General features: G+C 41.0%; 2 protein-coding genes and 2 long non-coding RNA genes across 8 annotated transcripts; all 4 read right to left on the reverse strand.

The window, feature by feature from the left end:
- Window positions 1-565: 565 nt before the first annotated feature.
- On the reverse strand, window positions 566-6922 carry LOC135245928 (uncharacterized). Of its 5 annotated transcripts, XR_010327452.1 has the most exons (6): window positions 6818-6922; window positions 2739-4206; window positions 2497-2544; window positions 2085-2193; window positions 1883-1980; window positions 566-1777 (listed from the first exon to the last, which is right to left on the reverse strand). It is a non-coding gene; the product is annotated as an uncharacterized LOC135245928 (long non-coding RNA). The 5 variants fall into 5 exon arrangements; XR_010327449.1 differs by lacking the exon at window positions 6818-6922 and having other exon boundaries at window positions 2497-2561; window positions 2739-4687; XR_010327450.1 differs by lacking the exon at window positions 6818-6922 and having other exon boundaries at window positions 2085-2177; window positions 2497-2561; window positions 2739-4686.
- Window positions 6923-7934: 1012 nt separating this feature from the next.
- On the reverse strand, window positions 7935-9529 carry LOC135246131 (uncharacterized). The gene is made up of 3 exons (XR_010327510.1): window positions 9430-9529; window positions 8667-8779; window positions 7935-8028 (listed from the first exon to the last, which is right to left on the reverse strand). It is a non-coding gene; the product is annotated as an uncharacterized LOC135246131 (long non-coding RNA).
- Window positions 9530-11283: 1754 nt separating this feature from the next.
- Window positions 11284-19271, reverse strand: LOC135245581 (interleukin-17 receptor A-like). The gene is made up of 12 exons (XM_064318699.1): window positions 18658-19271; window positions 18119-18143; window positions 17481-17627; window positions 17186-17310; window positions 16649-16775; window positions 16414-16461; window positions 15808-15965; window positions 15593-15667; window positions 15363-15426; window positions 14995-15135; window positions 14513-14542; window positions 11284-14183 (listed from the first exon to the last, which is right to left on the reverse strand). The coding sequence occupies exons 1-12, from the start codon at window positions 18757-18759 to the stop codon at window positions 12718-12720; spliced, it is 2508 nt and encodes an 835-aa protein (XP_064174769.1). The 5' UTR covers window positions 18760-19271; the 3' UTR covers window positions 11284-12717.
- Window positions 19272-19864: 593 nt separating this feature from the next.
- On the reverse strand, window positions 19865-27203 carry LOC135245582 (interleukin-17 receptor A-like). The gene is made up of 12 exons (XM_064318700.1): window positions 26749-27203; window positions 26273-26297; window positions 25432-25581; window positions 25085-25209; window positions 24698-24818; window positions 24211-24258; window positions 23602-23747; window positions 23369-23443; window positions 22969-23035; window positions 22636-22734; window positions 22343-22366; window positions 19865-21982 (listed from the first exon to the last, which is right to left on the reverse strand). Exons 1-12 carry the CDS (start codon window positions 26839-26841, stop codon window positions 20517-20519), a joined length of 2439 nt encoding a protein of 812 aa, XP_064174770.1. The 5' UTR covers window positions 26842-27203; the 3' UTR covers window positions 19865-20516.
- Between the last annotated feature and the right edge of the window lie 71 nt (window positions 27204-27274).

The following is a 27274-nucleotide window of genomic DNA, read 5'->3' on the forward strand; positions in this document are numbered from 1 at the left end:
GAATAGGTCATTTTAATCAGCTTACACATCAAGGGCCTGTTAAAGAGTGACTCACTTTATAACACTATCAGGCTTTAAAGATGATCACTTATAATATCAAAGGACCTGTTAAAGAGTGACTCACTTTATAACACTATCAAAGGGCCTGTAAAAGAGTGACTCACTTTATATCACTATCACAGGGCCTTTTAAAGAATGAGTCATTTATAGCATTATCACAGGCCCTTTAAAGAATGATCACTTATAGCATTATCACAGGCCTGTTAAAGAGTGACTCACTTTATAGAACTATCAAGACCCTGTTAAAGAGTGACTCACTTTATAGCATTATCAAGGGCCTGTTAAAGAGTGACTCATTTCATAACATTATCACAGCCTTAAGAATGAGTCACATTATAGCTTAACAGGCCTCTTAAGAATGAGTCACTTTATAGCATTATCAAAGGGCCTGTTAAAGAGTGACTATCTAACATTATCTATACACTTTAAATCAGAGCCTGTAAAGAGTGAACAACTACACAGGTAAAGAATGAGTCAATTAAGCATTATCACAGGCCTCTAAAGAATGAGTCACTTTATAGCATTATCAAAGGGTCTGTTAAAGAGTGACTCACTTTATAGCAATATAACAGGGTCAGTTAGAGTGACTGGATTTATAAGTTACCTTCAAACTCCAGGAGGCTGTTGCTTGAGAGAGGCAAGGGCAATTCAAATGACAAACACTTGGTTCAAAGTGATGGGAAAATGGATTCCAGCACAAACAGAGAGACCAGTCAGAAGTGAGTCACTTCATAGAACTATCATAGACCCTGTTAAAGAGTGACTCACTTTATATCACTATCACAGACCCTGTCAAAGATGACTCACTCACTTTATAACAATATCAAAGGGCCTGTTCAAGAGTGACTCACTTTATATTACGATTAAAGGCTCTGTTAAAGAGTGACTCACTTTATAACAATATCACAGGCCCTGTTAAAGAATGACTCACTCACTTTATAACAATATTAAAAGGCCTGTTCAAGAGTGACTCACTTTATATTACGATTAAAGGCTCTGTTAAAGAGTCACTCACTTTATAACAATATCACAGGCCCTGTTAAAGAATGACTCACTCACTTTATAGCGCTATCAAAGGGCCCGTTAAATAATGACTCACTCACTTTATAACAATATCAAAAGGCCTGTTCAAGAGTGACTCACTTTATAGCGCTATCAGAGGTCCGGTTAAAGAGTGACTCACTCACTTTATAGCACTATCACAGAGCCTGTTAAAGAGTGACTCACTCACTTTATAACACTATCACAGGGTCAGTTAAAGAGTGACTCGATTCATAACACTATTGCAGAGCCTGTTAAAAAGTCACTCACTCACTTAACACTATCACAGGGTCTGATTAAATGAGTGACTCACTCACTTTATGACCCGATTCATAACATTATCATAGGACCTGATTAAGAACCTGTCAGCACATGGTCCTCCCCAAGCTCCCCCCGCCCCTTCTGGTGAACAAAACCCTAGCATCAACAGTCCCGCCCTGGCTGTGCCGACGCTGTGACTGTTCTCTCCCGTCTTCTCTGATCCTGACCCCGACCCTGGAGGTGTCCTTGAGGGAGCCGATGGAGGAGGAGGAGGAAGAGGCAAGGCTCACAACCGCAGGCTGCTCCTCTTCCTCAGCCAGGCAACAGTGCGTGCAGGAGCTGATGACCTTCATCACCCAGGAGCGCCCACAGGACAATGGAGGAGACGATCTGCTTCAGGTGATCAGCACAGGGCCTGTTAAAGAATGACTCAGTCACTTTATGCACCCTGTACAGTATCAAAAAAAGACTAAAGCTAAACCACATGTTGCATATAGTCATTGCAGCTGCCCTGTCTCACCTTTTCCTCCAGGGACCGATGTCTCCAAGACTTGGGAAGGGGGGGGGCTTCATTCTGTCGGTTTGCATTGTCCCTCAGCAGCCAAATAATCCCTCCTGCTGAACCAAGAAAAAATGATGTTGATTCCAGGTGCTGTAAGGTATTGGGCGGTCTTTGTTAAAATTGTTTCACAAAAAAACTAAAAATGAGACATTAGATTTACCTTTTTCATTGCCTATCCAGACAATGTTGTCATCGCTCCATTTAATACTCAGCCGTGTATCCATAACTTCTCGTGGAAAGATAAAGACTGGTGCTGGGTTATAGAACAGCTTTAAAAAATCCAATGGGTGACACATTGCCTAGTGGTATTGATTATGTACATCAACATAAAATAAGAAAGTTCTTTATAATTAACATGGAAGAACTTCAACAAGGGAATGACAGCTGCTAAAGCATATAAGATTAGCAATGCTTCTAATAAGACAAGTTTGGTTCAGTCATTATGAGAGAATCATTACATTACATTACAGAATCATTACGAGAAACAATCATTACAAAACATGTAAAACATTTCAGCCATTAAATAAAAGTAAACTGAAAATAAAAACTAAAATGAAGCGTAAGTTTCTTACCGTAAATAATGCTCCTCTCCGTGCACTCTCGATAATTTATTTTCATTCCTGCAGGTAAAAAAAACCTAGAAATGAAAGCACCAATTCCACCCAAATTAGTAGTAAGGCATAAAAAAGTAGAAAAACTGCCCCCACTTCCAAATAAAATAAATTATAGCCCACTATTAACATAATTGGCCTTAATTTTTGGCACTACAGGATGACAAAGCTGTCTGTTGTCACTTAGTTGCTTGTTTACTTACAGCGGCTCCTGGTGCTCCTGGCTCTATCCTCAGGTGAACGTCTGGTCCAATCAGCAGCAGCGTCGGAAAGGACGCACAGGTCGGGGTTGATCCGGCCCGGCCTGGGCTGTGTGGCTGCTCCCGGTGCCCTCCCACCGCTTCTGGCGGACATCTTGAGCCCAGGTGAACTTTGACCGCTGCTGACATCACTTAGCAGTTACAGTTACCGAGCAGGAGGAGCCATCTTGCTTTAACAGGCTCGCACTCCACAGTTGTCTTCTCTGTGTGGCAGCTGCTGTTGTTGCTCCTTCTGCTGTACAGGTTAATTCTACCGAGGCTTTGGAAAGCTCTGAACTACCTGAAGAGGTCAGACCCCGACGTTCCTGTCCTCTGGTCCTGCTGCTGATACTAGGAGTTCATACACTGGAAGGGGGGTAGATGAGCTTGGACAGGACCATGTGCTGAGAGTACTAGGCCTTGGGTTACGTACCACCCTTCTCCACCCACTATAACCCAGACATGCGTGCGGTGTGTTACCCTCTCACACACACTGCCACAGAGTGAGCTGCTAAACCACTTCCCCGACTGGCTCCTCTGTCTGAGAAGGAATCCACTCTCCAACCACTTCAAGCCAAATGTCATCATGCACCTTGCTGTTACCTTTGTTCAGTACCAGCATCCTCAGACTGCTAGGCTTGAGGATCACCCTTGTTCAGGTAATAGATCTGTCCAGGCCCTCAAGCATCCATCTCCCCTATATCACTGACTGTGTAGTGACGGTTATGCCATCTGTGAAGGTTGATGTTGGTGGCTGCCGCACATTGGATTTTGCCGTAGGTCCTCAGCTTGGCCATTCTGCAGAGTCCAATAGGATGTAGATGGAGGCTATGATGGACACTGTGTAGCCCGTAACTGTGTCCACCCCATCCTCTGGTAGTCCAGTCACACACTATAACCCTCACCCTGAACTATTTATTTTTTTGTCTATTTTTTTCTATTTATTTGTCTATTTTAGGTTCCTATTTAGTATTTTAAATTATTATTATCATTATTAATAAATGACTATTTTTATTTAGAAATTATTTTATTAAAGGTTTATGATTTGTTTTATGGTTTTTATTATTTCTTTATTTAAATTATTTTGTATTTTAATTTAATTTTAGCCTATAGAGCTAATTTGATTCATTCAGAATGAGGGTAACACTGTGAGACTGTACTACTAAACAGCAGAAGCTGGGGGTGGACAGTTATGAGCTGCACAGTGTCCATCAAGGCTCCCACCTACGCCCTTGTGGACCCTGCAGAAAGACCACGCAGAGAATCTACGATAAAATCCAAAGTTTGTCAACCACTGACACGACCTTTCACAAACAGCATGACTATCGCTACCCAGTCAGTGACAGAGGAGAGATGGATGTATGAACACCTGGACAGATCCACTGCCTAAGCAAGAATGACCTTCATACTCAGCGACTCAAGGAGGCTGCTGCTGAAGAGAGGCAAGGGCAATTCAAATGACAAACACTTGGTTAAAATTGGCGGGAAAATGGATTCCAGCACAAACAGAGAGACCAGTCAGAAGTGAGTCAATTTATAGAACTATCATAGACCCTGTTAAAGAGTGACTCACTTTATAACACTATCACAGGCCCTCTTAAAGAATGAGTCACTTTATAGTATTATCAAAGGGCCTGTTAAAGAGTGACTCATTTCATAACATTATCACAGGCCCTTTTAAAGAATGAGTCACTTTATAGCATTATCACAGGCCCTCTTAAAGAATGAGTCACTTTATAGTATTATCAAAGGGCCTGTTAAAGAGTGACTCATTTCATAACATTATCACAGAGTCTGTTAAAGAGTGACTCACTTTATAGCATTATCACAGGCCCTCTTAAAGAATGAGTCACTTTATAGTATTATCAAAGGGCCTGTTAAAGAGTGACTCATTTCATAACATTATCACAGAGTCTGTTAAAGAGTGACTCACTTTAGCTAGCCATATCATCACAGGCCCTTTTAAAGAATGAGTCACTTTATAATTATCAAAGGGCCTGTTAAAGAGTGACTCATTTATACATTAATCACAGAGTCTATTAAAGAGTGACTCACTTTATATCACTATCACAGGGCCTTTTAAAGAATGAGTCACATTATAGCATTATCACAGGGCCTGTTAAAGAGTGACTCATTTCATAACATTATCACAGACCCTTTTAAAGAATGAGAGTGACTCACTTCATAACACTATCACAGAGTCTATTAAAGAGTGACTCACTTTATAGCATTATCACAGGCCCTTTTAAAGAATGAGTCACATTATAGCATTATCACAGGCCCTCTTAAAGAATGAGTCACTTTATAGCATTATCAAAGGGCCTGTTAAAGAATGACTCACTTTACAACACTATCACAGGGTCTGTTAAAGAATGACTCACTTTATAGCATTATCACAGAGTCTGTTAAAGAGTGACTCACTTTATAGCATTATCACAGGCCCTTTTAAAGGATGAGTCACATTATAGCATTATTACAGGCCCTCTTAGAGAATGAGTCACATTATAGCATTATCACAGGGCCTGTTAAAGAATGACTCACTTCATAACACTATCGCAGGGTCTGTTAAAGAGTGACTCACTTTATAGCATTATCACAGGCCCTTTTAAAGAATGAGTCACTTTATAGTATTATCAAGGGCCTGTTAAAGAGTGACTCATTCATACATTATCACAGAGTCTGTTAAAGAGTGACTCACTTTATAGCATTATCACAGGCCCTCTTAAAGAATGAGTCACTTTATAGTATTATCAAAGGGCCTGTTAAAGAGTGACTCATTTCATAACATTATCACAGAGTCTGTTAAAGAGTGACTCACTTTATAGCATTATCACAGAGTCTGTTAAAGAGTGACTCACTTTATAGCATTATCACAGGCCCTTTTAAAGAATGAGTCACATTATAGCATTATACAGGCCCTCTTAGAGAATGAGTCACATTATAGCATTATCACAGGGCCTGTTAAAGAATGACTCACTTTACAACACTATCACAGGGTCTGTTAAAGAATGACTCACTTTATAGCATTATCACAGAGTCTGTTAAAGAGTGACTCACTTTATAGCATTATCACAGGCCCTTTTAAAGGATGAGTCACATTATAGCATTATTACAGGCCCTCTTAGAGAATGAGTCACATTATAGCATTATCACAGGGCCTGTTAAAGAATGACTCACTTCATAACACTATCGCAGGGTCTGTTAAAGAATGACTCACTTTATAACGCTATAACAGGGTCAATTAGAGTGACTGGATTTATAAGTTACCTTCAAACTCATGGAGGCTGCTGCTTGAGAGAGGCAAGGGCAATTCAAATGACAAACACTTGGTTAAAAGTGATGGGAAAATGGATTCCAGCACAAACAGAGAGACCAGTCAGAAGTGAGTCACTTCATAGAACTGTCATAGACCCTGTTAAAGAGTGACTCACTTCATAGCACTATCACAGACCCTGTTAAAGAATGACTCACTCATTTTATAACAATATCAAAAGGCCTGTTCAAGAGTGACTCACTTATCACTTAAAGCCTGTTAAAGAGTCACTCACTTTATAACATATCAAGGCCTGTTAAAGAGTGACTCATTTTATAGCTTTCAAGGCCCGTTAAGAATGATCACTCACTTTATAACAATATCAAAAGGCCTGTTCAAGAGTGACTCACTTTATATTACGATTAAAGGCTCTGTTAAAGAGTCACTCACTTTATAGCACTATCACAGAGCCTGTTAAAGAGTGACTCACTCACTTTATAACACTATCACAGGGTCAGTTAAAGAGTGACTCGATTCATAACACTATTGCAGAGCCTGTTAAAAAGTCACTCACTCACTTAACACTATCACAGGGTCTGATTAAATGAGTGACTCACTCACTTTATGACCCGATTCATAACATTATCATAGGACCTGATTAAGAACCTGTCAGCACATGGTCCTCCCCAAGCTCCCCCCGCCCCTTCCGGTGAACAAAACCCTAGCATCAACAGGGGACACAACGGACAGGAACATCAACGGTGACCTCTGAAGATAGTGTGGAGCTCACCAAAGCTTCAGCATAACCAACTTCTGCAAGATTACTGCCGACTCCAGTGTGGTCTTTATAATTCTGCGGCATGCTGGTCCATCTTGTCTTGTTTGTCTGAAATACCGGACATTAACATGGTAGGTTAGTTCTCTTATATACTTCATAATTACCACAGGTATTTTTTTAAATGGATACAGATGCTTGTGGGTGTGCCTGGTGGGTTTAGAAATACAATGTAGCAATTACAATTTAGATTCTCACGGACACATAATTGGACTATTTCCACCTTGTGGCGAAAAGTGGAATTGCATCGTAATACTCGCACACACTCCATATTCCAGAATGAAACCGCCTTCCCAGTCCAATACAAGGTAATCAAATTGGTTTTGGGAAACATCAAAATAATATACAATATATTTCTACATCCTCTCCGAGAATATAACGAAATACGTCTTCGTAATAACATACACATAATACAATTACACTGTAACAGTTTCATGTACATGCGCGTATAACTGCGTAACATTGTAGCTACATTGTAGCACTCTGTGTAACATTGTGTCGACATACAGGTACGGATGCCTGTCGTTCCAGAGCGCGCGCGCAGGTAGCATGTCCTGAGAGCTTCCCAGCTCTTTAGCACTCTAAACACTTAAACCATAGTTTTTAACTAGTTCATTTCTACACGAAATCGTCTAAATATGATATAAACTTAAAGTACATACACAATTTCCTCTCAAAATGCAATAATTAATCATGTATCAGGTATTATATTATAATTGTACACAGTGATATTTCCGAATTGCGTTCGCTAGCTCACATATACCAGTAGCAGAAAAATATCCAACCGACTGAAAAAACATATATACGGTACACATTCACTGTTCAGTAAAATGTAATAAAGTACTTCGAATATACTGAACGATATGACATTAGCTACCTGTCGCGGGCTCAAACAGCCTAAAGTCCACGCGCAAACGACGCACTTATCGATAGCCCCGTAGCCAAAATTTTATGGATTTAAATATATAACCTACGCCACAGATATGTATACAGTCAAATATTATACAGTTGTTCTAAAATATACATATATGTTATTTTTTTCTGAGGAAAAAACTGTAGCTTACCAGTTCTGAACGAAGAACGTCGAATTCCACCATGACGAAACCAGTCTCGAGAAACTTTTTCACTTAACCTCATTTAATACGACTACCTGAGGGAAATATTACCTGCAGGAAAAGATAGCAAAATAACTTACTCGAATTTTTTCATAAGTAGCTTACATAAATCTAACAGCGATAATTAAATTGTTTGCCGTCGCTAATCACATCTGGACACCTGCTGATACGCATTGGCATAACTAGTCACTTCGAGGATGCGTAAGTGAACTTTATTGGCCTATTGATTGGCTAGCTCAACCACCAATCAGAGCGCTCCTGTGCATTGTTGCAGACCCCCCATGGATACCATCACGCTTTGGTTCTGAAATAATTATTTTCTATGAGGATTCTAACTAAAATAATTAAAAGTTAACACATTAAAAGGTAATCAAATTGGTTTTGGGAAACATCAAACCAATATATAATAAATGTATCAATCGATAATGTATAAAGCACGAGCATTTAATACAAATTTGGTAATATCACGGCGTATAAATACAATATCATAGTTCATAAACGATATGCCATTTTCGCGGGCTCAAACAGCCTAAAGTCCACGCGCAAACGACGCACTTATCTATAGCCAAAATTATATGGATTTAAATATATAACCTACGCCACAGATATGTATACAGTCAAATATTATACAGTTGTTCTAAAATATACATATATATATTATTTTTTCTGAGGAAAAAACTGTAGCTTACCAGTTCTGAACGAAGAACGTCGAATTCTGTTTCTTCGCCACCCTGACGAAGCCAGTCTCGAGAAACTTTTTCACTTAACCTCATTTAATACGACTACCTGAGGGAAATATTACCTGCAGGAAAAGATAGCAAAATAACTTACTCGAATTTTTTCATAAGTAGATTACATAAATCTAACAGCGATAATTACATTGTTTTCCGTCGCTAAGCACATCTGGACAGCTGCTGATACGCACTGGCATCACTAGTCACTTCGAGGATGCGTAAGTGAACTTTATTGGCCTATTGATTGGCTAGCTCAACCACCAATCAGAGCGCTCCTGTGCATTGTTGCAGACCCCCCATGGATACCATCACGCTTTGGTTCTGAAATAATTATTTTCTATGAGGATTCTAACTAAAATAATTAAAAGTTAACACATTAAAAGGTAATCAAATTGGTTTTGGGAAACATCAAAACAATATATAATAAATGTATCAATCGATAATGTATAAAGCACGAGCATTTAATACAAATTTGGTAATATCACGGCGTATAAATACAATATCATAGTTCATAAACGATATGCCATTTTCGCGGGCTCAAATAGCCTAAAGTCCACGCGCATACGACGCACTTATCGATAGCACCCATAGCCAAAACATTATAAGGATTTAAATGTATAACCTACGCCACAGATAAGTATACAGTCAAATAGTATACAGTTGTTAAACTATAATATATATATATATAATTTTTTATGTGGAAAAAACTGTAGCTTACCAGTTCTGAACGAAGAACGTCGAATTCTGTTTCCTCGCCACCCTGACGAAACCAGTCTAGAGAAACTTTTTCACTTAACCTCATTTAATACGACTACCTGAGGGAATAACTTACTCGAATTTTTTCATAAGTAGCTTACATAAATTTAAAAGTGGTAATTAAATTGTGTCCCGTCGCTATAAGCAATTGGAACATGGCCGATATGTCAGCAGGTCACGGGTGGCTATGACGCTCTTACGCACTGGCATCACTAATCTCTTGGAGGATGCGTAATTGAACTTTATTGGCCTATTTATTGGCTAGCTCAACCACCAGTCAGAGCGCTCCTGTGCATTGTTACTGACCCCCATGGATACCATCAAGTTTTGGTTCTGAAATAATTATCTTCTATGAGGATTCTAACTAAAATGAGGAGGATTGTAACTAATATGCTACAACTGTACTATATCAAAACGAAAATTAATGTTACAATCCTCCTCATTTTAGTTACAATCTATATCAAAACTAAAATCAATGTTTAATATGTAAAAATTAATGTTAAAACTTCAAATGATGTGCACATGGAGCAAAGATTCACAAACAAATTTCAATGTCACACAGAATAGGTAATGAATAAATATTAGGTCCAATGAAATTGTTAGAATACACATTAGCAACACAGCACCTCCTACATACACATAGTACACCGGCTGCAAAACCTATGGCTCCTGATCCAACCACCACTAAGACTGTATTAAGCACCCACTCCTGTGGATGAACAATTGTACGGAACTTGCCCCGAATGTGACATTTAATAACAGGGGATGTTTAGGTGGCAGGTCGACTGAACTTAGCCAGGATACTGGGGAACCCCGTACTCTTTATGATCACTCTTTATGATCACAGAATCTTTAATAACCACAGTCAGGACCTCGGTTTAACAACCCATCCAAAAAATGACATCTCCTGCAGCATGTTGTCCCCATCACTGCATTGAGGCAATAGAGGTTATTTTTTATTCAACCCAAGAGAAGAGCACACCAACACCACTTCCAGTAGCAACTCAACTTACCCAGGTGGTTTCCCATCCAATTAACAAGTCCAAACTTGCTTAGCTTCAACTACTCAACTACTCATGCTTTGTAATAGAACATCCATTCAACTTTATAGTTTATGCTTCCCACTACTGGCTACGCAACAATTCATTTAGCACTTTCAGCTCTGCAAGCTGACACATTTTCTGCAGAATACGTAACCCTTTCTAGTCATAGTTCTGGTTACAGAAATTGCATTTTCAATAAAAAATATATCAGAGCATGCTACCTGTGAGGTTCACTCCCAGTAGACAGGCACCGGCCAGGGTACATGCGCAAAAAATATTTTGCTCTTTCACCAAGAACAGCCTTATTAATTGTATTGTGTAGACCGCCTCTGTTAGCTGTATGTGTAGCCCATCAGATGAAGTGTGCATGATTGATTTGCAAGTTGTCCACCTGTTCATAATCAATAAGTGATACTATATTGCTTGCAGTATCATTCCAAATTTACAGATTATGTCAGATCAAGGTAATCTGGATTTGCTCAAAGCAATCATTTTCTAATCGGTCACCACCTCTTGACACAGAGTGCCACTACTTTAGCCCAAAATGCTGTGTAATATAAATTGCAGAGAATAATGTATCCTACAGGCAAAACACGATCCAGGATTGTTTTATAACCCCCCACCCCCCCAATTTCAAACATTTCTACGTTCTAAATCTAAAGGAATGGCTCCAGGTATATTTAAAGATATGGTATGCAACGTGTCTGCTCTCATTTTGACATTGTTACAGTTATGAACATTTTACCCCATCAAAATTCAACCAAGACGGGAAGTGTTTGTACATATTTATTTATACATTTGTAAAAATAAAAAAAATAAAAAAACCCAGTACTCCTGGCCCTAAGGCCAACTACAGGCAAGTTGGGCACTCACACAAATAACAAATGAGGTGTGGAGTATAAGGACAGCCCAGCTCTAGAAGACAGAAATATATATCTAGCAAAGGGCAAACAATAATACAGCTCAACATAATTAGCTGAGTGCGATATATGGAACTTTGATAATCATGGCTGTCTGCAGAAGTTCAGTTTTCCACAGGAACATACCATCATCACCAAAATAAATGGACGGCTCTCTCTTATGAGATGCAAAGATTTTCCTCTGTCTGAGACAACAATAGCACTCTCTATAACACAAAAAGTAAAGAGAACAATAATAATAAAATTAATAAAAGGAAGCTTAAAATTTATGAACTGTATAACTTATTTACAAAATAATAATAAAAGGTAAATATCACAGGGTAAATCCATTGCTGAAATTTACAGTCATCTCAGTCTGAAAACAACTGCATGGGTCATAAGGACCAAACAGATTGTTCTACTTCGTTGCTTAACATCTAACAAATCGTTCATATGAAACCGTCACCATATGAAACCGTCACACACTGAACTTGAAAGACATCCTTCTGTTCAGGAAACAATGCTTTATTGTGGGTTGAAGACGGTTGCAGATTAAATAATGACCAAAGTGGGCGTTGAATTGTAAGGGAAATTCCAGAACCCTTCACTGATGGATCAAAAAGTTCCCACCACATTACAGGGCACGAGGATTGCTCCCCACTCAATTTCGACATTATTTTCATTTGTTTTTTTTTAAATCTTGCCACCTTTTCTTTTAAAAAAGTGTCACCTTCATGTAGATTATGGATGCAAACTCAGCAGCACTTCAACATTAAATGTGACCAGTTTTATGCAAATTTAGGCTGTTCTCTTTAAGAATGTTAACCTGTGTTCGTTGAGAATTCTGTTCTGTTAACTTCCAACTTTACTCGTCTAAATATACAGGAAGTCTTGGCCATGTACTATGAAATATATTAAAGATATGAAAGAAAGAAAAAAAAGAAGAATTTAACTAGCTGTCAAGAATTAAGCAAAAAATATATTCCTATTTGTCAAGTTTGACAGTGAACCACATAAGGTACAGTGATTTGAGGTGTTACACATAAAAGATTATAAATGCATTTTGCAGCTTTTTAAATGGTTTTTACTGCCTGGTGTACTTATGATCTGTCGAAAATTGCCGAACAGCTAAATAAATAAATTAACTAATGTTTGCATAAGTTCTGTGATATTTACCTACACTGGCACAGTTGAATAAAAAAAATGGACAAAAAAATATTTTAAAGCAAACGGCATACAAACTTTGAAAAGCAAGCTCAGGTCTCCTTCTTTAGACCTTCCTCTTTAATGGCCGTGAGCAAAACCCGCTCAGTAGCTTGGCGTGTCGGGAAAGCCGCTGGAGGGGGCGAGGCTGTTCAGAAGACACGCCTCCTGGAGTTTGGACAGAGCCTCCAGCGGGTCTGCAGAGCCCTGTCTAAGTGTCGAGTCCTGGAGGAGGGACCTGGAGATGTACCCTTGGTCTGATCCGCTCTGCGGCCTCTTCTCCTGGATCCATTCGCGCCGCCCCTCCACGTCGAAAACGGACTCGTCCTCCACGCGCGCTGGGACGGGGCCGGCGATGGGACACAGAGACTCCTGGAGAGCCCGCAGGCGCTGTAGAGATTCCTGGGAAGGTGGACCAAGAGAGGCGTGGAGCTGCTCTTCCTCTTCCTCCTCCTCCTCCTCCTCCTCACCTGGGCAGCTCTCTCCAGGTGACTCCTCTGGCCGGCACAGCCTGTTCACTCTCGGGGCGGCAGGTTCACACAGGGCAGGTTCTGCATTCACAGGCTGGTGTCCCTTGAAGGTGAAAAGCGAGGGGCCAGCATCCAGGACACCTGGAGTACCCTTCGCCAGGGAATGTGAGGAACAGACCTGGCTCTGCTCCGCACAAATACCCGGATGAGATTCGTAGATGGAAAGCCCTTCCCCTCCCTGGTTCACGAGAGGAATTAATGCACGGACGCCTCTGGCATCTTCATTGAACTCCACCTCGTTGACAAGGACAGGAGGCCCTTCTTTAAACTCCGGCACACACTGAAATACGGGGTCTCCGCACGTGTCTGCGAGAAGAGGGTGCTGTAGCTCGGACTCTGACACTTCTTCCTCGCTGTCCACACACTCCTTTTCAAACCAGTCAGGATTCTCCAGCTGGTAGGCCTGCAAAGTCTCGATGGCGTCCCTCAAGGCTCTACCCGAGGGGCAGTTGAAATATTCATCTGGCGCTATTCCCTCGATGCGGTTCACCCTTCCCGGCTCATGTTTTTCCTGGTCCAGGATTCTGAAGTAGAGCTCCTCAAAGTGCTTCATCAGCTTGTACTTGACGGTGATGTTGAACGGGGCCGGGACGTCTTCCTCGCTGCTCACGTCCTCAAAGTACGCCACGATGTACTTCTCCAGCGCAGCTGCTCGCAGCAAGTCTGGGGCAATCAGACTGAGGGCGGGGGTGAGCATGTCCCCCATGGGCGAGCGGAGGTCCTCTCTCAGCATCACCCGGCCCTCTCCGCACATCGCCCTCCACTTGGCGCGCACGCCCCGTGAGCACAGGATCAGGATCTTGTCGGACGACTTCTCGATCTGCTGCTTCTGCCAGTCCAGCCACTGCATGCGGCCCACGGCGCCGAGCCAGGCGGAGTCCAGCAGGTCCAGGACCACCTCGGTGCCGCACTTGGCAGTCAGGAAGGCGCACAGCTTGAGGACGACGTCTCTGTACAGAGGGTGGTCCAGCGAGTAGATCAGGAGCACTTTCCTCTGGGAGCTGGGTTTGTCCTGCGAGTCTTTCATAGGGAAATCTGGATCTGAGGGACAACATAGGAAAAATTTAGACAAAAGCTATCTTATGGTCATTAAACCTTGAAGGGGTAAGACCTGAACATTCTAATGCTGATGTAACAATCACTACTAGTAACTGAAAGCAATGTTCCAGAGTTCTAGAACACTGACTTATAATTATAAAAAACATTCCAAAATAGCTACTCTTCAAAGGGGTTAAAGGCTCCTTTCAACAGGATATGCACATGGGCTTTTCTTATACCTCAGTCCAGCGCGTGCTGATATTTTAGCCAGGACTACAAAGCTCTGTATCAGTTAATGAGCAGGGAAAGCTGAAATACAATTGCTCGTTTACCTTTCTGGGATATTTTTGCTCCTCGCTGATCTGAAAGAAAAAACATAATTCTGGTCACACGCTGCCATTATACCTTCTGTGCCCTCATGAGTGTAATTTCAGAATTGTCTGGCTGCATCACTTTTATTTATAAATCATTAGTTTAATCACGTTACAGTGTGTATTAACGTTGTCAGTTCATGGTTGAGTGGTAGGTTTGCACAAGAGAAATGCGCTCCTCACATAACCAATGTAGAATGTTTGTGTTCTTAATAAACACTGAGACATAAGACCTGGCACATTCCAAATGAAGTGTATTATAAAGTGGTACTACATTTATCAAGTGTCTTTTTTTGTCAAGTGCGTAATATTAGTTTGTCACTTTCTGAAACTGGGTTTTTGGCAATCATTTAGGGCTTGCTGGAAAGCGTGTAAAGCTAACTGCGTGTGGTTTGACTGAAATCTGGCCTAAAAAAAAGATGCATGCGGTTTCACCGACCGACCTTTCATCAGCAGTTTTCCACAGTGGAAATAGGCACAGCAGGCTGTCCCACAAAGCAGGACGACACCGAGAGCGAGAACAAGGCCAACTGCCAGAGGAGTTTGGACTGGAACCCCGGGCGACAACGTCGGGCTGCTTGGACCTGACAGAGCAAATGGCAGTTTAGAACCAACACATTTAAATCAGGCATACAGTACACACGTCGGTCACATGACCTGCCTCAACACGGAAAGCTAAAAAAAACATCTAGAATAGTATTACTATCCGTCACTCAAATAGTTCTACTCATCAATACTTTATGTTCACTAGTATTGCCATATAAGTTTTCTTTTGTTTGGTATTTGAATCCCTATGCTTTTGCTTACTTACAGATGTTAAATGTCTTCCAGCGTCGAATACAGTCGTTTTGGCACGACGCAAAAAATGGCTGGATCTGTGAGGGAAATACAAAGGGTATATATAAGGGTATATATTGCAGTCAAACAAAGTATATAATAAAGTATATTTTACTTTATTTGACTGCAATTTACAGACATATCAGTTTATACTTTAGCCAAGTGCTAAATTATGTTTATGGTCCACATGTTGGCAATACATACCACCACATTAAAATGGCAACAAGTTCGAGGCCACATTCCAAGAGCAAAAGTCGCTTTCAGAGACGTCCGATTGCTCTGCAACACATCAAAATAACAGAATGATTAATTTGCGAATCCTGAAAAAATATTCATTTTTTTTGCCTTTTCACAGAGATCATAGTGTCTATTGGAGGAAGTAAAGTCTTGCCGTGTGGCACAGCAGAGATGGATCATACCTTCTTTACGGTCTGGAACTCCGTGTTACTGGACACGCACTGGACGGCTACGCTGTACTTCTCAGAGAGCGTGTCGCCGTCGAAGCCCACGGTGATCGCTGCTTTGCCATCTTGCCCTTTGGACATCTCCAAGCTAATGTTGGACTTCCATAGACTTCCTGATCCACAACACAAACAGGCTTGTTGGAACAATATCAACAGCAAGCAACCCATAGGTGGGATTAAAAGAGGGTGGATCCACTGTTTCAGGGTGTGGATTGACACAAACATACAGTGAAATTGTATTTTTTAATCTAGCCAACTAGCACAAACACAAACATGCACCTGCTAACCCTGAACAACTGCTACATGCTGATTCTAGGCAGTAATTTAACTGCAATTTAAGGGACTGATTCCATTTCAATTCCCTTAATTCAAGAAATTAATTTGAGCTCAAATCATGTCAAGTCAAAAATGCTCAGTGAGACCATGAAGTATTTTAATTTCATTTCCTGAATTGAAGTTGCAACTGACCACAATTTCCATTACTACAAATTATAATTTCAGAATTAAATAAATTACTCATAATGAATAAGTATGTTTATTTAGATGTGAAAGTTCACTTACCGCTTTCCACACACTTTTTAGTTTTCTTTATTATGGCATCTGCACACCCTGACCAAAGAAAAGTAATTCCATTCACATCCACCATTTTAGTGCAATTTAAAATACAGAATCACTGTTGTACAGTCACTTGCAAATGCTACTTATTCTTGCTACTTAAAGTACCTAGAGACGTACCATTCTGAGCATGTGAGCATAAAGAAAGGCTTTTTTTTATTTATAAACATGCAAATCTTACCTGGGATGGTAATCTCTTTAGAGACATTGTAGCTATCGTGGTTCAGGTTTGGCTTGGGCAGATTATTGACAGAAACTATGTATGTCTGGTTAGGGTCCACCACCACACTGTCCAGTGAAAATGACCACTGAAAAACACACACGCAATTTAACACAAATGGTTGTTGGTCAGCATTATTCACAGACAGGAAGGCGTCCTCAATTTCAATCTACGTGAGATACTTTGAGTGCTTTTACACAGTCCGATGCCATTTTGTGCCATTTTTGGACTTTGTATAAAAACAACAATGAACAGCTGCATACAAAAGCCACCATCGCCACTTTGCAGAGTGTTCCATCTGCACAGCATTTACCTGATGCGTCAAGGCACTGCCTGCCCGGCCAACACAAAATGGTTCTCACAATGTTACTGCAATGTTTTCTGAATGTTATAACATTACCACTGCGTGGTAGGAACGCTGTGGGAAGGGTTTTGCCTCAGCCGGGTGTACAGGAGCCGGCCTCTGCCAAACGAATCGATGTGAAAGATCATCCTTACCGGTTCATCTGGCGACTTCTTCTTGTGAGTGATCTTGTTGTCAAAGATGTAGCGAACGCAGCGGTTCAGGTTGATAGACATTTCCAGCACGTAGACCTCTGTGCCCTCCATGAATTTAATGCTCCCTGTGGTATAATAAAAAAAGTATGATGTAAAAAACGTAAGCAACACCACAGGATGAATACAACAAGATAGGTGCAAGAATAAAGGGGGTTAAAAAAAGAGAGAATTGACAACAATTCGCGTGAGGAAAGCCCTTAGCTTTGTAGCAGATATTGTTTTGCTTGACACCCACCGTCGATCTGCGCTGCCCAGTTCACCAGAAGAACCGGCACGAGGTCACCGTTCTCATCCTCTCTCACGTCCAGCTTCACCGTCAGGTTCTTCGGATCAGTCGGAGTGTATTTCCTGGGTCTTAGCCAGTCTTGGTCCAAGCAGTTGTCTGTGGGAAGGAAAAAGCCCCTTTGTGCCTCTTTGAAAGCACAGTCTGCCTGAACAGAGTCTCCGTTGGTTACGGAGTGCTAACTTGCGACACTAAGTATCAGCAATTACTACAGTTTCTCCATTACTTTTTTTTCTCCAGGCAAGCAGGAACCACCATTAATATGTCAAATGGAACCCTTTCATCACAGATTGACCCCAGACTTTCATTTTTCTTAATTTATGTAGTCCCTGGTCTGAAGTGCATAGCCTAATGCTTTGAAAATTAATTTTCACTTTTTATGTCATGATGTCCCAGGTCAGGGCACCGTTCTGTTAGTTGCATACAGGTCAAAGAAAAGTGCAATCAAAGAGAATTATTTAATCTTTTTTTGCACTTGGTTTCAGCATTTCTGATCCGAGGTGAAGGACAGAAACCTGTTATATTATAGCATACTACTTCCAATGTGTGAATGGAAAGGTGAGTATGGTGAATATGCCTCTGGGTCTTACTTATATTTGCCGTGCATCTCAGACCCTGCAAAATAAAAAAAACAAACATTACTGCAAAAGACGTACTGAGTAGGAAAGCATGCAGATTATACCGCGGATCATAAGAGGCTATGACTCTCTACTGTCAATACAAATAGGAGCCTTTATTCAACCCGCTGTCTACATTTTTTTATTAACTTATAAATAATTGCAAACTTTGTTTTTGATTTCTCTTTCTTCACATCTGGCTTTCTCGGTTAAGAATGGACACCCCAGGTCTATGGTTTCATATAGTCTGAAACTGTACTATTTTAATTATTGTAAGTTTTATACGCCGCGTCTTGGTTACTACTCTCTCGTAAAAGAATGACACAATCCTGGCTGGGTAAAGAACGAATAGTAATCGCGTAACTCAAATATAAGAGCTTCTCTAGTCAGGTATAGAAAGTATCTTCAGCAGTTGGGACCAAAAGTATTATTTTATTGCAAGACAAATAGCACGTGCCGAAAAATAAAGGAAAGATAAAAAGACATTGTGTCATAGCGATATTCACTCTTACCTCTTGTGTACAGTTCAGAGGTGGCGATTGCAATATCCGAAGACCGGACGTTAGAGTTGCATGAACGGACAACAACACGGTACTGTAAACAATTAGATACATCCTCAGAAGACGTCAAAGCCATTCAATCCCAATCCATAACCTATTCGACGAAGCTCCGCTGCCGAGAAATTCCTTAAAGCACCCGCTTCTTCACTGAACTTCAGCAAGCGCGAGAATGTCTATGAAAAACGTATGACGAAGTGGATCATTATTATTATCACATTAAAAAACAAAGCAACAAAAGTAAAACAGTTGTTCTAAACTTGTTCTGAGTTTTTTCTAAACTTTCGTGTTTGACTGCGCTCACAGGGACTTTCCGACGTGCGTCAAGTTTAAAGATTAACAGCCGTTCCGAGCCGAACTTCCTCCTTAGTTTATGCAAATAAAATACCGTGTGTAGGCCACGGAGATGAAATCCATTTACTGGAAATGTCACTATTTTTTTCCGTGTAGCACCAGGAGGCGTTCAAAGCGATCACCTTGCTTTGGCCGGACCAATTATAGTTCCCGTGTTTTTTTTAAGGAAACAGTGCACGTATGCCTTCCCCTGAACACGTTTAAACGAACTGCGTAAATGCGGCTGAGATTGATTTAGAATGTGTTATGGTGAAAAGTGAAGTTAGTTTACAAACATTGTAAAAGGAGAGATCTGCGCATTTTCATCATAAGTAATCCTGGAATGGACTATGTAATTACACGCTCGTTCAGTATGAACATTTGATGTTTTTTATTTTATTTTATTGAATGATTGTTTAATTCAGTGTATATTGAGCAACTTTTTCTTTGAAAATTATGGAATCTGAAAAAATGTGAAAAACGCACGCACATGTATTACATGTTGTGTAATAAGGTTGTTTCCAGTCTTACTGATGTCGCAATATCCTGTCACATTTTTAAAAACACTTTCGGTAACAGCTGACCATGATGCGGGTTACAGTGAATTATATCTGGACTTATTTGCTTGCAAAACCTTTTTTATATAAAACCTTTATTTTGTAACACAATGGATTAACATATTGAAAGTTGTATTCCCTCATTGGTCGCCTGTTTACCCTGGGATGTAAAAGTTTGTCTTTTGGACACATAAAAAGAAATGTTATTTTGAGGACTACCATATGAATTGCCTGCATATAGTATAGAGACAATGGTTCAGAATACATATGAATACAATCACTATAAACACTTTTATTATACAATGGCATACATTTTTCACACTTTCGTAATTTTGCACAGTGTTGCTGGACAGGATAAAAGAAACGGGAGTTGTTAACAGTGATGCACAGTAATCAAATGAAACCCTTCATTTATGGATTGACCAAACCTTTTCCTGTTTGAAATCACAGTAGTCGCTGATTTGAAATAGTCTCTGGTATCACATTAGATGACAGGAGACACCCAATGTAAACATATATGAATGTAAAACAAATAACAAGTAAACAGAAAAAGTGCAGCATCACACATTACACTGGGAAATATGTGTGAAAACCACAGCAACTTTGATGGCTATAAAGTGTTGATGATGTGTAAATGCTTGAATTATTCACAACATTACTTGTACAAATCCCTATTAAAAAGCTCATAAATTATTTATTACAGGCATTTAGCAGATGCTCTTATCCAGAGCGACTTACACAACTTTTTTATTTATTTATACTGTTTTCACATAGCATTTTTACATTTCACATATTTATACAGCTGGATATATACAGAAGCAATGCAGGTCAAGTACCTTGCTCAAGGGTACAAAGACAGTGTCCTATTGTGACCTTTAGATTACAAGTCCAGTTCCTTACCCATAATACTACACTGCCGCCCAATTATTGGCGGTCATGTCCAAAAGATGCTTCACTCGAGGGCACGTCTCCTGACGGCTTGAGGCTGTTGAGGAGACAAGCTTCCTGGAGTCTGGTCAGAGCGTCCAGTGGATTCTGGGATTTATTGTGCGTTGAGTCCTGGTGGTGGGAGGACCTGGAGATGTAGCCCTGGTCTGATCCGCTGGGGGGCCTTTTTCTGTGGTCCACGACCCCCACGGGCGCGGAGGCGAGGTCCTCCGCAGGGCCGAACGACCTCTGGAGGGCCTGCAGCTGCCGCAGCACGGTAGGCGAGAGGCGGTCGGTCGATGTCGGCGCCTCGTCTCGGTTCTCCCCCGGGACGCTCTCTCCCGACGACGACCCCCACGCCTCCCCCGGCAAACGAAACGTGTTCCTCATCGGCATTGGCGGCTCCTGCGGGGCGGCGGCGTTCCTCGAGCAAGGCTGACCTTCGCTCGCTGAAGGGCGGAGGCTCCATTTCGACATCAGCGGGTCGACCTCAACGACTGGGTGCGAGTAACAGAGGTGGCTGTCGCTGGGATGAACGCCAGGATGAAGCTGGTGGGTGGAAAGCCCTTCCCCTCCCTGGTTCACGAGAGGAATTAATGCCTGGACGCCTCTGGCATCTTCATTGAACTGCACTTCATTGACAAGCACAGGAGGCCCTTCCTGAAACTCCGGCACACACTGAAATACGGGGTCTCCGCACGTGTCTGCGAGAAGAGGGTGCTGTAGCTCGGACTCTGCCACTTCTTCCTCGCTGTCCACACACTCCTTTTCAAACCAGTCGGGATTCTCCAGCTGGTAGGCCTGCAAAGTCTCGATGGCGTCCCTCAAGGCTCTACCCGAGGGGCAGTTGAAATATTCATCTAGCGCTATTCCCTCGATGCGGTTCACCCTTCCCGGCTCATGTTTTTCCTGGTCCAGGATTCTGAAGTAGAGTTCCTCAAAGTGCTTCATCAGCTTGTACTTGACGGTGACGTTGAACGGCGCGGGGACGTCATCCTCGCAGCTGACGTCCTCAAAGTACGCCACCATGTACTTCTGAAAGGAGGTGCTATGCACGACGTCTGGGACGATTAGGTTGAGGGCGGGGGTGAGCATGTCCCCCATGGGCGAGCGGAGGTCCTCTCTCAGCATCACCCGGCCCTCTCCGCACATGGCCCTCCACTTGGCACGCACGCCCCGTGAGCACAGGATCAGGATCTTGTCAGACGACTTCTCGATCTGCTGCTTCTGCCAGTCCAGCCACTGCATGCGGCCCACGGTGCCGAGCCAGGCGGAGTCCAGCAGGTCCAGGACCACCTCGGTGCCGCACTTGGCCCTCAGGAAGGCGCACAGCTTGAGGACGACGTCTCTGTACAGAGGGTGGTCCAGCGAGTAGATCAGCAGAACTTTCCTTGGGGTGCTCAGCTGGAGAGGCTCTTGTCGAGAGACAGCAGTGGGCGTGGCAGCTGGGTCGCTCAAGGAACCTGAAGTAGAGAGACTCATTATGACAGCTTGAAGCTCAATAAAAAAATAGTCGAGCACAACAAGAACGTGCAATTTTGTTATTTTCCTCACATTAAAAAAATATGTATTTTTTGAATAAAGAATAAAGAATGTGGCTCTCTTTTCGCAGAAAGGTCATGCACAATATTACACATTCTGATCTGAAAATTTTGAAATGAAAAATATATGCCCGTGAGAAAAATACTTTCTCATTGTTTGCATCTATGTCTCGGAAGACCTTAGCAGTTACCCAACAGTAACCCAACCCTAAAAGCTGGATTAAAGCTATGCATACACTAAAAGGTCTGCAACTCTGTGTTACATAATAAAGATTCATTTACCTGGAGGGCAGGGTTTTCTCACACCTGAAATATTAAAAAAAACATTGTTATGTGGTCATTTAAAATGGTATACAGTTTTTTATTAGGCGATAGTTGTTGTCCAGTTATTCCGCTAACAATTAATGCTTATTTCCTGGAAAACACATGATATTTTATTCAAGATATTTTGTTAATTCACCTTATATATATTGGTAAAGGTTATTTACTGGCACTAATTTGTGCATGCTATTTTTTTTTTTTTACATTCTCGTAGATGAAAAAACCCTTAGTTACATATTAACTTTTTCACCTACCTGTCAAGGTCTTTCTACAAAGTGCAAAACACCCACAACCAAGGAGCAGTCCCAGGAATGAAATGATTAAAACTTGTCCGCCACTGTATCGTGGGTCATCTGCAGTGGAGGGAAACATAATATTTATGGAAATTAATGCCTGGACATTGAACTGCACTTGATTGACAAGGACAGGAGGCTCTTCCTTGAACTCTGGCACGCACTGAAATATGGGGTTTCCGTGTTTGCAAGAAGCGGGTTCTTAAAACATAAAAATAAACACATCACATTTCTGGTGGCAACTCTGTGAGCTTCATGTAAGCAAAATGAATGACTGAATGAGTTCCTACTTACGGACGCAGTTCTTAAATCTCTCCAGGCGGGCACAGTCCTCGCTGCACCGAATAAAAAATGGCTGGAGCTGTGGAAAAAAAGGCGTTCTGTCTGTCCTGTTCTGTCACCCTCACACTATTCATTTATTCACTATAAATAAATACTAATATTTTAATTTAATAAATAGTTTTTTAAAACACGTATTGGATATTCTTGTAGAAAGTATTGTTTTTTTTTTTTTTTTTTTTTTCATTTTTTATTCATTTGGAGTCATGTCAACAGCAAACTTTTTACCCCAGGGAAGGAGGGCAGGTAGAAGGATTTCTGGGGGTTTCTGGGGGTTTCTGGCAGAGGGCTTTTAGTGAAAACGCATCAGGAATGTCTGTATTGATGGTGCTCAAATCTGCTGAATCATGCTTACCACAATGTCATAATCGCAGCAGGTCGCAGGCCACTGGTCCGTTGCAAACGTCACATTCAGGGACGTCTCATTGTCCTGTGACGTCCAAAAACGTAAAAGTAAGATCGTCATCTCTTTTTTTTTTGTTTGTTGTAAAATTAAGACTTTATTATGACTTTATTATGATTTTATTATGATTATTATTATTATTTTTTACAGCAATTGATACGTTGATGAGCTGGAGAGAGAGTTACCTTCCAGACGGTCTGCGAGTCTCTGAAGTCCGGACACTGGACGGACACAGTGTATTTCTCAGAGCGCTCCTCGCTGTTAAAACTCACGGTCATCGCTGCTCCCGAACCCGATATACTCCGGGTAATGTTAGGCTCCCACAGGCTTCCTGGAATAGGAGTAATAATCTGAACACAGAGCACAGAGCACGGAAACTGAACACCCTCAACCCGGGTATTAGTTGTGTCAGAGCCCACTACCGGCTGAAGCCTTTAGGAATTTGACCGGATGGCAGAAAGCACTGATCTGATTCTTTTTCTAGCTCTAGTGGTGTCCTCGCCATGTTAAATATATGTTTTGTTTTTTTGTCACTTTGGTTTACAGCACCTAGCCATCCACCCGTCCATTATCTAGACCCGCTTATCCTGGGGAGGGTCGCAGGGGGGGTGCTGGAGACTATCCCAGCGTGCATTGGGCGAGAGGCAGGAATACACCCTGGACAGGCCGCCAATGTATCACAGAAAAAGCATCTATCAAACAACTAAATCGCCAAGTTTGTCATAATGCCAGGGCTTAGTCTCTTGTATTGTATGTTTCCAGAGAGTTCTATAAAACTGAAATATAGGGCTTACCACTCTCCAAACATACTTCTGTTTCCTGTAATTTAGGATCATTGCACCCTGATGGAAACAAAACAAGAAAAGAAAAAAAAACGATTTGAAACAATATTCTTGTACTGCTATTAGCCTGGGAAACCTGCCTTAAAATTAATCTTTATTCTGTTAAAACGGCAGAATATTATATAAACTCTTGTATACTCTGAAAAATGGACTGAGCATCAAAAGAAAGAATTTTGCGAGGCTTGAAGGCTCTCTTGCTGAGCATATTTTTTCAGTTTGTCTTCTGCTTTTGTCATTGTTACTAATTTAAGATCCTTATGTCTACAGTTTCTTTGTGTTAAACGTTTTATTAAATGTTTATTTCAGAATATATTTTGGTTCTAACAACAGGTCTTAATATTTGACCAAATGGTTAATCCGATGCATTGGAATTTATCACAGGGTACCTGATGCACTAGGTGTCTTGTCTCACTGTTTGATACCTGTGTTAGACTCTCACCTGGGACGGTAAAGTTTCGGTCAATCTTGTTATGCCCAGTGCGTGGTACAGGCAGATTAGAAATGGAAATCGAGTATTTCTGTCCGGGATCCACAACAACTCCGTCCAATGAAAATGACCACTGAAAAGAAAGTTTAAATCTTAATAGCTTCTGTAAATTCAGGTTCCAGGAAACAAGTAAGCACATTAGTAGTAATAATAATCAATAATCATCATATCTTCACAACAATAATTCAGTTTTGTGATTGTTAAACTACCCAAAATGTACATAAATAAAAGTCAATTTGAGTAAAAAAGAAAAAAAAAAGATGGTCAAGCCATAAAATGGTCAACAATTTTTTAATAAAAATAAGTCAGATCGCACTATTACAATATATATTTTCTTACCGCTTCGCGCCTAGGGTTCACCATGTCCTTTATTTCATTGTGGAAAACGTAATAAACGCAAAGGCTTCGGTTACTGGCCTCCTGTCGTATGTGCACCTTGGTTCCTTTGAGGGAAAGTATGCTTCCTGTGCAGGACAAAAAATAAATCATGCTAAATATTCCTGTACTACATTACTGTAGAAAAGATTAAAAATATGAAATATGATACGGTTCACAGGTCAGCCCCCTTGACAACCTCTCCCAGTGTTTCTAAAATTTTAATTTCTGCACTTAATACAACAGGATACATGTCAGTGGCCTCTACCGCTTGGCTTCCCTGTCTCTTGAGTGTGCTGTCAGATACCCACCATCCGTCTGCGCCCTCCATTTCGCCGAGATCACGGGCACCAGGTCCCCTTTCTCGTCTCTTCTAGCCACCACCTGTAGCTCTGATATCAACGGTCTGGTTGGGGTTTCATACCTGGGCCTAACCCACCTGTCCCCGTCAGAGCAGTCACCTGGCGGACAGATTGGGGAACGTAAAATGGCACTTCAAGACACCGCGCTCTCAGCTACAACGTGCTGCGTTCGTCACCTCGTCATTTCAGAGCAGCACCGGGTTTACGCCTCTTGTCTTTTAAATTTATCGCAGAACTCTATTTCCCATGGGCGACGGGCGTAACTGCCGTCACGCGCATCAATTAAGGACGGTTAACTGCCGTTTGACCTTTTCGGATGCTTTTGACAGCCTGTGCCAGAATGAAACCAGGACTAGCCATAAAATGCTAACCTGGTGGCAAAGCAGTTGTTAACAGTCCCAGGGTTGGGATGTGGGGATGACTGTGTTTTGTATGTTTTTACTATTTTTGTATTTTGTACTTTGTTTTTTAATGTCCTTTCTATTTTACTGTTTAATGTACTTTCTATTTTACTTACCTTACTTACCTGCCCAGGGACTACGGGTGGAAATTAGCAAATTGCTATAACCCGGTACATTACATCTTTCCTTGTTTTATATAAGGTTAATGTTCTTTGTACACTGTCCCTGTTTAAATAAACTAAATAATAAAAAATAAAAAAAGTAATGAGACTGTCAGTAACTGGATTGTTTTCCCATCGCCTTGACACACACTGGTTTAAAGTTTCCAGTGCAGAATCACTGTGGGATCTTAGCTGGTATGATTATAAGTAGATGCTCATTACACTTACTTATATTTGCACTGCACCTCAGGCCCTAGAGAAAAAGGAAACAGAAAAAGGAAAAAAAAAAATCAGTTAAAGGTGTTACAGACGTAGGCACAACATGCACAGTGTATTCCAATTTTGTGCAATGATTCGCCATAAAACATTTAATGTGTCCATGAAAAATATATTTTACATGTATTACATGTGTACTAAGCTATTATTATTATTATTATTATTATTATTATTATTATTATTGCTGTCGTTGTATTAATAAAAACAAAACCCATAATAATAACAATGGCCAAACAAAAATAAATTTAGGAGCACATCATATACATGCGACATCGAAGTTACCATCTATTGTAACAGACTTAATGATGTATATTGATATCCTATACAGTGAACACAATGACCTGACTTTAAAAGCAGAGAAATATCTCACCCGATTACACAATGATTAAAACAGGAAGATAAAATGTACAGTATATTAATTTTTTTACCTCTTGAGTACAATTTAGAGGTGGCCATTCCATTATCCGGAGAGATGATACTAGAGCCATTAGCGAGAAAACATGTCCGATAAGGAAATTCATATTTATCCTTTCCTCTTCGGTGAACTTTAATAGCCTACTTGCTGTGAGAATCCACGGCTAATACCACAATGAAGTTAGATTTGGACAACTATGTCACGAAACGCTACGTTCATTTCAATAACAAAACCTCTAACAGACACGTCAAATAGGCAAACATTAGTCTTTACGTGGACGAGCTGAAGGCGAACAAATGCTGGCTGGTTAAGATAAAAACTCCGAACAGGAAATGATTTTCTGGACAGACAAGAAACAGAAAGTACATAGCGGGCGTGCTTGCACCTTTTTTTGTCAAGATACAACCCAGTTTCCTTCCTGGTTACGGAGTTGACAGTGAAATTGGTACTTCAGTTTTTTAAAAATGAAATAAGAAAACACTATAAAATCTCATTTGAAATAGGGCTTGTGGTTCCCTGGGTTTTCAGGCGGGCCGGGT

The sequence above is a fragment of the Anguilla rostrata genome, chromosome 19 (genome assembly GCF_018555375.3).
Source record: "Anguilla rostrata isolate EN2019 chromosome 19, ASM1855537v3, whole genome shotgun sequence".
Classification (NCBI taxonomy): domain Eukaryota; kingdom Metazoa; phylum Chordata; class Actinopteri; order Anguilliformes; family Anguillidae; genus Anguilla; species Anguilla rostrata.

Excerpts from the sequence above, each read along its gene's own strand:
- LOC135245582 (XM_064318700.1), bottom strand. The coding sequence starts at position 26,841 with ATGAATTTCCTTATCGGACATGTTTTCTCGCTAATGGCTCTAGTATCA. Across the intron at positions 25,210-25,431 it reads ATGGAGGGCGCAGACGGATG|GAAGCATACTTTCCCTCAAA; the intron begins GTGGGTATCTGA and ends TGTCCTGCACAG. Across the intron at positions 23,748-24,210 it reads AGAAGTATGTTTGGAGAGTG|GAAGCCTGTGGGAGCCTAAC; the intron begins GTAAGCCCTATA and ends CTCCTATTCCAG.
- LOC135245581 (XM_064318699.1), bottom strand. The coding sequence starts at position 18,759 with ATGTATCTAATTGTTTACAGTACCGTGTTGTTGTCCGTTCATGCAACT. Across the intron at positions 15,427-15,592 it reads GTTGCCATTTTAATGTGGTG|ATCCAGCCATTTTTTGCGTC; the intron begins GTATGTATTGCC and ends TTTCCCTCACAG. Across the intron at positions 14,543-14,994 it reads TGGAAAACTGCTGATGAAAG|ATCAGCGAGGAGCAAAAATA; the intron begins GTCGGTCGGTGA and ends TTTTTCTTTCAG.